The following is a 14,086-nucleotide window of genomic DNA, read 5'->3' as shown; positions in this document are numbered from 1 at the left end:
CCCACTGTACATTTCTACAATTTATAGTTGGTTTGAGGTTTTCATTGAAATGTTGAGCTATTGACATTTACAAATATTGTCCCATGGACAGTGGGGAAAAAAAGTATTTAGTCAGCCACAAATTGTGCAAGTTCTCCCACTTAAAAAGATGAGAGAGGCCTGTAGTTTTCATCATAGGTACACGTCAACTATGACAGACAAATTGAGAATTTTTTTTCCAGAAAATCACATTGTAGGATTTTTTATTTATTTATTTGCAAATTATGGTGGAAAATAAGTATTTGGTCACCTACAAACAAGCAAGATTTCTGGCTCTCACAGACCTGTAACTTCTTCTTTAAGAGGCTCCTCTGTCCTCCACTCGTTACCTGTATTAATGGCACCTGTTTGAACTTGTTATCAGTATAAAAGACACCTGTCCACAACCTCAAACAGTCACACTCCAAACTCCACTATGGCCAAGACCAAAGAGCTGTCAAAGGACACCAGAAACAAAATTGTAGACCTGCACCAGGCTGGGAAGACTGAATCTGCAATAGGTAAGCAGCTTGGTTTGAAGAAATCAACTGTGGGAGCAATTATTAGGAAATGGAAGACATACAAGACCACTGATAATCTCCCTCGATCTGGGGCTCCACGCAAGATCTCACCCCGTGGGGGTCAAAATGATCACAAGAACGGTGATCAAAAATCCCAGAACCACACGGGGGACCTAGTGAATGACCTGCAGAGAGCTGGGACCAAAGTAACAAAGCCTACCATCAGTAACACACTACGCCGCCAGGGACTCAAATTCTGCAGTGCCAGACGTGTCCCCCTGCTTAAGCCAGTACATGTCCAGGCCCGTCTGAAGTTTGCTAGAGTGCATTTGGATGATCCAGAAGAGGATTGGGAGAATGTCATATGGTCAGATGAAACCAAAATAGAACTTTTTGGTAAAAACTCAACTCGTCGTGTTTGGAGGACAAAGAATGCTGAGTTGCATCCAAAGAACACCATACCTACTGTGAAGCATGGGGGTGGAAACATCATGCTTTGGGGCTGTTTTTCTGCAAAGGGACCAGGACGACTGATCCGTGTAATGGAAAGAATGAATGGGGCCATGTATCGTGAGATTTTGAGTGAAAACCTCCTTCCATCAGCAAGGGCATTGAAGATGAAACGTGGCTGGATCTTTCAGCATGACAATGATCCCAAACACACCGCCCGGGCAACGAAGGAGTGGCTTCGTAAGAAGCATTTCAAGGTCCTGGAGTGGCCTAGCCAGTCTCCAGATCTCAACCCCATAGAAAATCTTTGGAGGGAGTTGAAAGTCCGTGTTGCCCAGCGACAGCCCCAAAACATCACTGCTCTAGAGGAGATCTGCATGGAGGAATGGGCCAAAATACCAGCAACGGTGTGTGAAAACCTTGTGAAGACTTACAGAAAACGTTTGACCTGTGTCATTGCCAACAAAGGGTATATAACAAACTATTGAGAAACTTTTGTTATTGACCAAATACTTATTTTCCACCATAATTTGCTAATAAATTCATAAAAAATCCTACAATGTGATTTTCTGGATTTATTTTTCTCATTTTGTCTGTCATAGTTGACGTGTACCTATGATGAAAATTACAGGCCTCTCTCATCTTTTTAAGTGGGAGAACTTGCACAATTGGTGGCTGACTAAATACTTTTTTCCCCCACTGTACATTGTGTAATTTCCTAACCAGCCCCATAGGGATATCTTATGTCAAACCAAATGACCATGGGCATTATGATCCGGTTGTGTACAGCTGCGCTCTGAATTGATGATTATTTGGGTGCTGCCAGCTGTGGGCATGTGGGCAGGATTGAAATAAACCCAGCCCAAGGAAAACTGTTACGGTGCCCTCCATTCAGTGACATACCATTTTTTCCTATCATCTTGTAAATCTCTGTTTTGGACGAGACTGACTTTATGACCAAAGTTATCCTATTTACACTTTGTAGTAAATTTTGACACTAGAATAAATGTTTCTGACTAATATCGATGCCACAGAGGCAGTTTTTCCAAATTAGAAGTTGCTTTTTAGGGGCAGTCGCTCTTTAATAAGGCTTGGCAATAATTATGTTATTCACCTCAGTTGCATGCTCAATACGTCAATCAGATGTGAATGAAACGATTTCATTTAACACCGCTGTCCATCAACATTTGTAATTAAGCGCTGAGCTACAGTAAACCATACAGAAAAAGTAAGCAGATCTCTAGGGCTACTGGGCTACAGAGCACCCGCAAATGTATTTCTGTAATCTGCTGATTTCAAGTGGGCTTCACAGGACCAGGGCTATTGCTGCAGCAGCCTGTAGGGGGTGTCATTGTGCGGGGTTGAGGGAGGGAGTATTACTCACGCAGACAGATGTTTCTGTGGAACATGTGCAGGATGTGCAGACAGTCCTGCCACAGGTTCCCACTTCCCTCACAGCTGCACCACTGGGACACGTCCATACTGAGATTGTTTGCGTAGTTGGGGGTCATGATGGTGCCTGGTTCACACAGACACACACAGGAGCAGGTTGGGTTCATAGAGATGTGTCAGCAGACCTGATTTCAATACGAACTGGGAGCGTTTGATGAAAAGCCAAACAAGCCAATTGGCAATGAAATGAGTGCCTACCTACACCTTGGGGTTAGCAAAAGCTAACAACAATGACCTGATTAAAAGGCCCTTGGAGTCAACTCAGCACTCCTTCTCTAACATTGTTCCTTCCTTGTGTTGTTAATCCCTCTTCCATCCCCTCTTCCCTTTCTCTCTCCAGCTCACCTATGAGTCCTGCGTAGGCCTTAAGGCAGACGGCTCCACTCTCTCTCATGCAGCCAGAGGGAGAGTGGGACGAGGGCTGGCAGTTGTGCTGGAAATCAGCCAGACGAGATCTGATAGACATACACACCAACACACACATTCACACAAACACACACCCATACACAAACACACAAAGGGAGAAAAACATCATTGTAAACAGGTGCCAATCCTGGGTTGGCAACTTGGCAGTGTACATTTCTGAGGGCGTCTTTACAATTATGTTTTTTGGATTCAGTACCTAGCGAAACGCAGAATCCGTAGCACATGAAAGCATACAGAAAGAGAACCTTCCAGCTTGGAATTGTGTAAGCATCCGAAACATGAGACTCGAGGTGCTGCAATATTATTCTGAATATTCGATTTTTCCTGTATATATATAATATTTTCTGAATATTGACTTGATAAGAACACTGGAACATAGCGTCTGCTAGTCAAACCCAGTTGTGTATTCATAATTCCAATGTAGGTCACATTAACACCTCTCACCTGCTCCACAGACATACTCATCCATACAAAACACCACTGAGCAGCCAGTGGAATAAAAACACTGCAGCCTGTGTCAGAGTCGTCACAGAGCCTTATCGACATATCATTAGTCCTTATTATTATGGATGTTATCAACGTTATCAATGATGAAGATTAGTGAACAACCTCTTCTCTGTAGGGAAGTCAAACCTTGGAACTATTTGTACTGTAACTATTTATCTGAACCTCTTGCACTGAGAGGATTGCAAATGTTCAAATGGTTGATGAAATAGGTACATCCAGTCCTCTCCACCTCTGCCTCTCTAACATTACGCTAGTTATGAATCTTTGCATTGTGATTATAACTGTTAATGTGCCTTGATAGAGGACTTAATGTGGAGTGGAAAAGTTTAGCCTGATGTCACACCTCCCAGAAACCATGTTCCCCAGCCAGCTCAGCTCACCTACACAGCTCATCCCTGGCACAGTAGCCCTGCAGGCTGAGGCAGTTGGGTTTGCCGTCTCTCTCCTCATAGGAACACGACGGTACGATGGTCTTCCGCCGGCGCTCCCCACAGAGAGCATCGGAGCAGGGACAGAATAGCAGGGCGAAGCTGTACTCCTCTGGTACCCGCTCCAGGAAGCGACGCAGCGCCCGGTGGCACTTCTGTCTGTTACAGCTGCCGTCGGAGCCCGGAGCCCGCTTGGTGCAGGCCACAACATACTCCGACCTCAGAGAACCACACTTCTCATACAGACCACAGTCCTGGGCTGCTTTCAGACACTGGTTCTGTCCATCCAGAGGCAGAGAGGAGGCTGGGAGGAGAGGGAGGAGTGGTAGGGTGAGGAGAGGAAGAAAACAGAGAGAAGAATGGAGGAAGGTGGGGTTTTGGGAAAAGGGGCAATGAATAAGAGAGAAAGGAAGACAAAATCATAAAAGACATGATTCTGGACATCCCAGACTGTCATAGTCATTATTATGCTCCAATAAGAGCGAGCTGTGTAGTGACGGGAGTGGAGCAGTACCTGCCATGATAGAGGCCATGCGTGACATCTCTATGTGCCTCACAAACTCCACCTCCAGATCCTCATACGGAGACACCTCGTACTCATCATACACTGCAGCAACAACACAGAGACATTCAAGAGAAAAACATCTCACACACACACACAGATAAAATGAAACACATAAAAAGACAAAAAAACACACAAACAGTGAAACTCACCAGCGAATCTGACGGTCCAGTAGACCCTGAGGCAGAGCTCCTCCCGGCGGGAGCCGCGCTGGCACTTGCAGGCCTGGAGGGGCCGATACTGCTGCAGGGCGCTCTGGGCCTCCAGACACTCCCCCCGGGCATCTGGGCCCAGGGGCGACACGGCCTCCTCAGCAGCACAGTACTCCAGCACCCTGTACACCCCCATGCAGCCCTGATCCTGCACACAGCCTCGCTCAGCCTCCTGACAGTCTATGGAGCCTGCCAGCACGCTGCCTGGAAGAGGTGGAGGATGAGGAACATGATTATAATTGGTCACCTGTGGTCCTGACCGGCTATTTTTACAGTTTAAGAATCGTTCTGTGGGTTAGCACCTGTTTGACAAAGAGCGTCAGTGCTTATTTGGTGAAAAGCAAGAGCCTCATGTCAGAGGTGGAGTCGAGTGACAGTGTACATAACACTTCAGAGTATTGATTATGTTCTGTGAAGAACTGGCAGCCCCATCAGTTGTCAGGATAAAGGCCAGGCAGAATCACAGACTGAAGAGGTTAAGTAAAAGAGTGGTTAGCAATGTTGTTTAATTAATGTTGTTTAATTAACTGTCAATTTTCAGTTTTAAGGGGAACTTCAATTCAGCTCATTCGTGGTAGCATTGAAATAGTTTTTGGCAAGTGGCAAATGCAGCTTTTTCCCAGATGGTTTTAAGTGTCCGTCTACAAATGGGATCCGGATTTGCAGCTATATCCCCATTAAACATGTTTGTTATTCAGACTCTTTCTCTCTCTTGCTCACACCCACACATACTTGCAAACAAACAAACATAATGTATATGCCTATAGGCCCACATACAACCACACTCCTATACACACACACACACACGCGCGCACTAAGGGGCATCCTGATTAAATCGTCACACGCTTCAATTTAGCCCATGCTGGCTGGGAGCGCACAGCACAGCTGAAATCAAATTCCAGTGGCGCGTGGTTACAATCACAAACGCCCCATGAGGTCCACATCTCAATCTGGCAGGGGACACATCAAAAACAGAGTGATACGGTCCGTCAACGTAGGCAGGGGACCCTAGCAGACGAGACTGGCAAGGGAAGCACAAAAACTCTGGAGCTCCCAGCAAGATTCAGGACAATGAGCCATATAACGTTATATGGTAATGAGATGAAGTATAACGGATCACATTAATGACACCAAGTACTTAAATACATTCATATTAAACTAACTGCAAAATATGCATTTTTATGAACATCTACAACGCCATATACATCCTAATTAAGCATATTCAATTGAATAACCACATGCATTCTAAGCTCATTTGATAGGTTGGGGAATATGGAGTCCTATGGGGCAGCCAGCATGTTCATACAGATAAGAGCGCTGCCTTTATCAAAGTCCTCTGGTTACAGAGAGAAGTTATAGAATTGATTGAAATGTGAAGAACAATAATTCCCAAAGAGTTTAACTCGTCAATTTGGAGAAGACATTGTTATTGTTGTCTTTTAGCTACCGCCATGTTCATGTCTCCTAGAAAAGTGTGGTGGATGAGGAGTATTAGGAGATGTGGCACACACACACACACACACACACACACACACACACACACACACAATGACACCTCATAATAAAGTCATATCACAGAAAAGCAGGCGGGGCCCCTGGCTTAGGTTGTGCAATTAAACAGCCTGCCAGTGATCTCCATTACGGACAGTGGTTTGTTCATTACTCTCCACTCCAGCATGTACGCTCCCTAAGGCTGACCAGGACCAAGATAGACACCATCAGCAACTTTTGTTTCAGAGGGCCTATCTTAATACACAAACAACATCATTAGAACCCATGTCAGGTACAGACCAGCTCGGTTAAATCTTGTCAGGCAGTGAAGTCATAATTACGGTAATGTCTTGAGCATTCTTTATAGACACGATGATGAACAGTCGCCACGCTACATTGAGCAGTTTCACTGACGACAAAATGGGTGGAGGGAGGGAGGGGTGTGATGGGTGGAGGGAGGGAGGGGGTGTGATGGGTGGAGGGAGGGAGGGGTGTGATGGGTGGAGGGAGGGAGGGAGGGGTGTGATTGGTGGAGGGAGGGAGGGAGGGTGTGATGGGTGGAGGGAGGGAGGGGTGTGATTGGTGGAGGGAGGGAGGGAGGGGTGTGATTGGTGGAGGGAGGGAGGGGGTGTGATGGGTGGAGGGAGGGAGGGGTGTGATGGGTGGAGGGAGGGAGGGTTGTGATTGGTGGAGGGAGGGGGTGTGATTGGTGGAGGGAGGGAGGGAGGGGGGAGGGAGGGAGGGAGGGAGGGAGGGAGGGAGGGAGGGAGGGAGGGAGGGAGGGAGGGGTGTGATGGGTGGAGGGAGGGAGGGGTGTGATGGGTGGAGGGAGGGAGGGAGGGAGGGGTGTGATTGGTGGAGGGCAGGAGGGGTGTGATTGGTGGAGGGAGGGAGGGATGTGATGGGTGGAGGGAGGGAGGGAGGGAGGAAGGGAGGGGTGTGATGGGTGGAGGGAGGGAGGGAGGGAGGGAGGGAGAGGGAGGGAGGGAGGGAGGGAGGGGTGTGATTGGTGGAGGGCGGGAGGGGTGTGATTGGTGGAGGGAGGGAGGGAGGGGTGTGATTGGTGGAGGGAGGGAGGGGTAAAAGGAAAGGACTGAACATCTTAAGAGTGAGGAGGAGAGATGAATACCTGTGATATGTAAGGCTTAATGCGCTCTATTGATTTCTCAGTGGGGCGAGTTATAGAATTTGTGAGGCAAAGCTGATGGCTTTCTAGCTCAGTGACCCGCTTGAGGTTAATGTCATAAGAGCAGCCACAAACCACATATCAACACACACACAGACTCACACACACACTGTTCCACATCATTTAAAGTACACACACATTTATTTATTCATCCATTCTCACCCATACACAATAAGTTAAACACACAAAACCCCTACACTGCCTAGTCACAAAGATAAGAATCACACAAAGTGAGTAGTTCTGCAACCCGTGAATTCCACCATCTAGCTTCTCTCGTCTACAACAATTCCTTAGAGGCGTTTTGGTAACCATTTCGGAAACATGGAAACGCTGGAGGAGTTTCAGGATCTAATACGCTCAGTGCTCACCCAGGGCACATCAGCCTTGTTTTACTGAGGTAATTGAGGGTTGATTATTGGATAATAACTGCTACAAACATAGTGTGAAAGAGAAACAAAATGAAATAAATTCGCTCAACCTCAGTGAACTCTGTAAAGTGGTGATGATGACAGACATGTTGGGTGGGTCCACTTCAGAGGTTCCCACTCCTGGGGTTTACATACCACAGAGCTACAAGGTGGGCCCAGTATAATGTTTCAAAAACAACTGCTTGCCATGGGGAAAGACATAGAAATACAATAATGAGCAGAACAAGCAGTACCTCCTCTTATAGCAAGCCTTCAAATATCTAGGGTGTTGAGTTCTTTTGTTTCAAAAAGAAAAGCCAAGTTATTAAACCTGTACAGCCTGTACACATATACAAAAGGTAGATCGTTTTGTCATTTTGACCTAAACCATAAGTACGATGAAATATTAATGAATGGAGAAAAAAAAAAGAAACAGCGTCCTGAAATCACTGATCATTATTTATATTTTACAGGCAAAGCCAAGATGGCCTATTTACTTATTCACAGCGACAAAACAAAGATGGAAGGATGAAGATAAGAGAGATAGAGATAAGAGAAAGGGTAAAAGGATAATCACTCCTTTACTTTGTGTTCCTAACGGTCTAAAAAAAGGGAGGACATATGCAATGATTAGTCAGATGGAAATAAACATGAAAATACATGTCATCTACTGGGATTTGTGGACGTTTGTCTTGTGCTCTTGTAAGTGTTATACATACAAGACTTGTAGTTTGAATAAGACTGGCCAAGACATGTACAGCGGTCCTTGATAGGGCAGGGAATGAGGGGTGCATCTTGTGGGGGGGCCATACAAATTTGATGAACACAGCCAAATACTGGCACATACTCACCTAGGCCTAAGCTGTGAGCTGTGTGTGATGTGCACAAATACATACACGCAAAGAGGGCAAAACATCTCTCAGAAAACACCTGACATAGATGCACAAACACATACAAATGCAAGACACACACACACACAGGGCACACAGAGAGACACACACACCCACCCACTCTGGGCTACCCTCCCAAGCATGGATAGAGCTCTGTGCCATCTGCTCCTGGAGACTGACAGTGTGTTCCAAATCAAGGTTATCAACAAAATACACACGCAAACGTTCTCTCTATCGACTGACTGACTGACTGCCTGACTGCCTCACTGTATGTCTTTTTCTCTCTACTGGTTAAGTCGTTTTCAAACATCTGCGTTTATTGGTTTTACACATCATGTCAACATTACTGCCAGCTGCCACCCAGTTTGTGACTCAGTGGTGTCCAAGAAGTCTCCGATGGCACTCTTTAAAGGCGACATCATTCTGTGTATCAATCTCCAAAGATTAGTGCATATTGTACATGGTTCCTGGTAGCGGGCAGTGAAGTAATCGTATCACAGTGTGTGTGTGTGCCCCATCAAACCAAGATTTTCCATGTCCTGTCTGCGATAGACAAAGGGGTTTACGGATAGGATGTTTTGTCACTACGGCTGCGTTTAGACAGGCAGCCCAATTCTGATGTTTTTTAACTAATTGGTCTTTTGACCAATCAGATCAGCTCAGAAAAATATCTAATGTTAAAAGAGCTGATGTGATTGGTGAAAAGACCAATTAGTGGAAAGAATATCAGAATTGGCATGCCTGTGTGAATGCAGCCAAAGGAGCTCACAGATTACTGTTTAACAACAACAATAAATATATACAAACAAAGGAAGTCCTCATCGGATACGATGGACTAACATAAGCATCAACAACAGCAGCAGTGTGTCCACTTTATTCTGTAACAGGTTTGACTTTTAGAGATATTGACAAGACACACTTACAGTATGTTGTTGTGGTGTTATTCTGGCGGTGTACTGAGGTGGTAGTTTTGTCGTGGCATTATTCTGACGGTGTACTGAGGTGGTAGTGTTGTCGTTGCATTATTCTGACGGTGTACTGAGGTGGTAGTGTTGTCGTGGCATAATTCTGACAGTGTACTGAGGTGGTAGTGTTGTCGTGGTGTTATTCTGACTGTGTACTGAGGTGGTAGTGTTGTCGTGGCATTATTCTGACAGTGTACTGAGGTGGTAGTGTTGTCGTGGCGTTATTCTGACTGTGTACTGAGGTGGTAGAGTTGTTGTGGTGTTATTCTGAGGTGATAGTGTTGTCATGGTGTTATTCTGACTGTGTACTGAGGTGGTAGTGTTGTCGTGGCGTTATACTGACTGTGTACTGAGGTGGTAGTGTTGTCGTGGTGTTATTCTGACTGTGTACTGAGGTGGTAGTGTTGTTGTGGCGTTATTCTGACTGTGTACTGAGGTGGTAGTGTTGTCGTGCCGTTATTCTGACTGTGTACTGAGGTGGTAGTGTTGTCTTGCTGTTATTCTGATGGTGTACTGAGGTGGTAGTGTTATTGTGGCGTTATTCTGACTGTGTACTGAAGTGGTAGTGTTGTCATGGCGTTTTTCTGGCTGTGTACTGAGGTGATAGTGTTGTTGTGGTGTTATTCTGACTCTGTACTGAGGTGGTAGTGTTGTCATGGCGTTCTTCTGACTGTGTACTGGGGTGGTAGTGTTGTTGTGGTGTTATTCTGACTGTGTACTGAGGTGGTAGTGTTGTCATGGCGTTATCTGACTGTACTGAGGTGGTAGTGTTGTCGTGGCGTTATTCTGACTGTGTACTGGGTTGTTAGTGTTGTTGTGGTGTTATTCTGACTGAGTACTGAGGTGGTAGTGTTGTTGTTGTGTTATTCTGACTGTGTACTGAGGTGGTAGTGTTGTCGTGGTGTTATTCTGACTGTGTACTGAGGTGGTAGTGTTGTCGTGGTGTTATTCTGACTGTGTACTGAGGTGGTAGTGTTGTCGTGGCGTTATTCTGACTGTGTACTGAGGTGGTAGTGTTGTTGTGGTGTTATTCTGACTGTGTACTGAGGTGGTAGTGTTGTTGTGGTATTATTCTGACTGTGTACTGAGGTGGTAGTGTTGTTGTCGTGTTATTCTGACTGTGTACTGAGGTAGTAGTGTTGTTGTCGTGTTATTCTGACTGTGTACTGAGGTGGTAGTGTTGTTGTCGTGTTATTCTGACTGTGTACTGAGGTGGTAGTGTTGTTGTTGTGTTATTCTGACTGTGTACTGAGGTGGTAGTGTTGTTGTCGTGTTATTATGACTGTGTACTGAGGTGGTAGTGTTGTCGTGGTGTTATTCTGACTGTGTACTGAGGTGGTAGTATTGTTGTGGTGTTATTCTGACTATGTACTGAGGTGGTAGTGTTGTTGTCGTGTTTTATCTCGACTGTGTACTGAGGTGGTAGTGTTGTTGTGGTGTTATTCTGACTGTGTACTGAGGTGGTAGTGTTGTTGTCGTGTTATTCTGACTGTGTACTGAGGTGGTAGTGTTGTTGTTGTGTTATTCTGACTGTGTACTGAGGTGGTAGTGTTGTTGTCGTGTTATTCTGACTGTGTACTGAGGTGGTAGTGTTGTCGTGGTGTTATTCTGACTGTGTACTGTGGTGGTAGTGTTGTCGTGGCCTTATTCAGTGTACTTTTATTGAACCTTCATCTTGACAGGGAGTCAATGATAGTAATACTACATTATGTATGTCCCTTGTCATATAATTCGTAGGTACCAGACAGGGATAGAAATGGGCATCATAGTGAAACAGCCAGGGTTAACTCTACACTGCAGCTGAGGGGTCTGAACCATTCTGAATAATGCTCAGACACCGATGCCAAATGGCCGTCTGTCAATCTCTGATCCATTAAAACAAGTGTAAAGACGATTGAATCCTCCAGTGTCATTACATTGAGTCCAAATGATCAGACTATATGGTTCATTGTTCAAGACAACATTTAATTATTCCAAGACAAACGTCCTGAACAAACACAGCAATTTGAATACTCTGATTGAAATATGTGAATGTTGAAGGGATCTGATTTATGATGATTGATTGGGTCATTACAATGTATTCTTCACAGGGCTATATTAATAGCCACAATCGAAACGATCAGTCTGGCAAGAGCCTGAACACTATTTTCAACTTGTACTGTATTAGCGGCTGGTGTGATAGCAGGGCTACAAAATAAGTCAGTGTTGGGGTGGCAGGTAACGTAGCGGTTAAGAGCCAGTAACCGAAAGGTTACTGGTTCAAATCCCCAAGGTAGAAAAATCTGCCGTTCTACCCTTGAGCAAGGCAGTTAACCCCAACAACTGCTTCCTGGGAGCCGATGATGTGGACATCGATTAAGACAGCCCCTTACACCTCTCCGATTTTGGTTGAATGCATTATGTCGTGCAACTGACTAGGTATCACCTTTACCTTTAAGTCACAATACAATAAGAGCAGGCCTCTCATGTCAGAATGCAGTTAAATTGTTTTATAGGGGTTTTCTTATTACCAGCCTTCTAGCTCACACCTTTGTGATAATTTGCCTTGGAAGAGCAGGCCAGTGCTTTTTCTAATAACATCACAATTAACTAGGGTAGGTACATGATGTTGATATCCAGCTGGATCAGTAAAACAACGTCATGAAAACAAGACATAAAAGCATTGTAAAACTGTAAAAGGAAGAGGCAGAACACGTGTTCCTGTCTGGTCGTGTAAGTATAAGAGCAGGATAAGACCTTCAAAATGATGTCATGGAGCTATGGTCATAACTATATCTATAACCATAGATCACCCCTCCTCATGCTCTCGCATGCCTTGATTTAAGTGCTTCAGTTTCAGGCACAAAGTCTTGGTATGAAAGATTATAACATTTTATAGGACCATCAATTAAATATATGGCTCATTTGTCAGCAATAGAAAGAGAGGATACATATATGAGTTTCCTAGACATGGAATATGCTATATTAAAATGAGCACAATAATTGAATTTTGTATAGGCATCATGAACTTGGAACTAAGGACAACACTGCATGCAATTCTTAAGTGACTTGCAATTTCATTTAAAAAACATGAAACACTTATCCATATTGCTCCTAAAAAGATTATTAGAAAGCTTATTGATGTTAAAAAATACAACGGGCAGCTGGACTGAAGTTAAATTGATATTGGTTTAGATACGACTAATAATCGGCCTAGCCTACTGTAAATTATTCATATTGTCTTATTATAAAGGATTGTCAATATTCTAGCCAGGCCTACATTGTTAAAAAGTCAAGTAAAAGCATTGTAGCCTATTTAACTTTTTGTCTAATCCAATGAGTGCTTTCTTAACCAATGACCTGCTACATTTAGAAATAGAAGCACCGCTAATATGATCGCTGGAGATCCCTTAGAAAAAATAAGTCCCCTGACCGACTGTCCGTCGGTTGAACCCTTATATTCGAAAGTGACAGACAACCAGAAATGTTGTTAAAGGCTTTTACAGCGTTACAGTTTATGAGAGACTGGATTTTCTCAACTAGGTGGTACATTGAAGTGCAAAATGCGCTGGCTAATATTTCTTCACTTCAGAATATACTAGTACAAGATGGAGAAAAATTACTATTAGTGGATGAGTGTGTCGAATTTCGCTTACCATGACTGAGGACATTCATAAGTATTCCAAGGACAATCATCATGCACGGCATCAGGTAAGAGAGGTCGGGAGTTGGGGACTTCGTAGAGGCACTTGGTCCTCGCGCTCACTGACCCGCCGCCTGCAACATCCAGCCACACCGCGTATGTCCCAGGTTCGACTGAGACAAGGTAGCGGATACTTGCAAATGTGTGACAATTCCGAAACCTGTACTCGCACGAATGCAGTAATTGCAGTTGTCGCGTTTTTTTTTCTTTTTCAAAGAGAGGGTTGGCAGTAAAATAAATTACATGTATATTTTGATTAGCCTGCAGTGGTCAAGAATACTCCAAATACACTGCAAGCGTTCCGCGGTCACCACCAATTTAGAAAAATGTCGCTCCAAAGTTTCCAGATGCTGTCAAGCGACACGGAGGCCAGTCCACTTGAATTAGTTTTGAATAATTCTCAATTTCACTTATGTCGACTTGCGTCGTCGGTCCTTAGTTGCGCTTGCAAGAGTTGAAAATTGAATAGTCAGACTGCATGGAGCATCTCAAACACCAAGCAGTGTTGCGATTGGCCCCGGAGTAAATGTAATACACAGACAGAAAATGAGTGCATAGCCATACCACGATGTGCAGCCTGGTCTCATAGACTAGACGTAATAAAGTAAATGTAAATCCGGGACATCAAATTTGTATGGGTGGGCATATAACGGGAACATCTAGCAACCCAAAGGTTGCGATTTCGAATCTCATCACAGACAACTTTAGCATTTTAGCAAATGTTCAACTACGTACTACTTTTTAGCTACTTTGCAACTACTTAGCATGTTAGCAAACTCTTCCCCTAACACTAACTATTTTAGCTAACCCTTCCCCTCACCTTAACCCTAACCTTAACCCCTAGCCTAGCTAGCTATCATTAGCCACCTAGCTAGAATTTGTAACATAT

At 44.5% G+C, this 14,086-nt stretch overlaps 1 protein-coding gene across 2 annotated transcripts in view; it reads right to left on the bottom strand.

Moving 5' to 3' along the window:
• The window catches only part of LOC121541950 (GDNF family receptor alpha-4), a 30,156-nt gene extending 16,451 nt beyond the window's left edge, over positions 1-13,705 (bottom strand). For both annotated transcript variants that reach the window (XM_041851357.2, XM_041851358.2), the window contains exons 1-6: positions 13,151-13,705; positions 4,517-4,780; positions 4,317-4,409; positions 3,755-4,106; positions 2,787-2,896; positions 2,374-2,508 (exon numbers count right to left, since the gene is read on the bottom strand). In XM_041851357.2, the coding sequence (XP_041707291.1) occupies positions 2,374-2,508; positions 2,787-2,896; positions 3,755-4,106; positions 4,317-4,409; positions 4,517-4,780; positions 13,151-13,202 (1,006 nt within the window). In that variant the 5' untranslated portion in view covers positions 13,203-13,705. The remainder of the gene's footprint in view (positions 1-2,373; positions 2,509-2,786; positions 2,897-3,754; positions 4,107-4,316; positions 4,410-4,516; positions 4,781-13,150) is intronic.
• Positions 13,706-14,086: the final 381 nt, after the last annotated feature.

The sequence above is a fragment of the Coregonus clupeaformis genome, chromosome 27, assembly GCF_020615455.1.
Source record: "Coregonus clupeaformis isolate EN_2021a chromosome 27, ASM2061545v1, whole genome shotgun sequence".
Taxonomy (NCBI): domain Eukaryota; kingdom Metazoa; phylum Chordata; class Actinopteri; order Salmoniformes; family Salmonidae; genus Coregonus; species Coregonus clupeaformis.
Note: the sequence above shows the minus strand (reverse complement) of the source record. Positions and strands in the feature narration are given on the sequence as shown.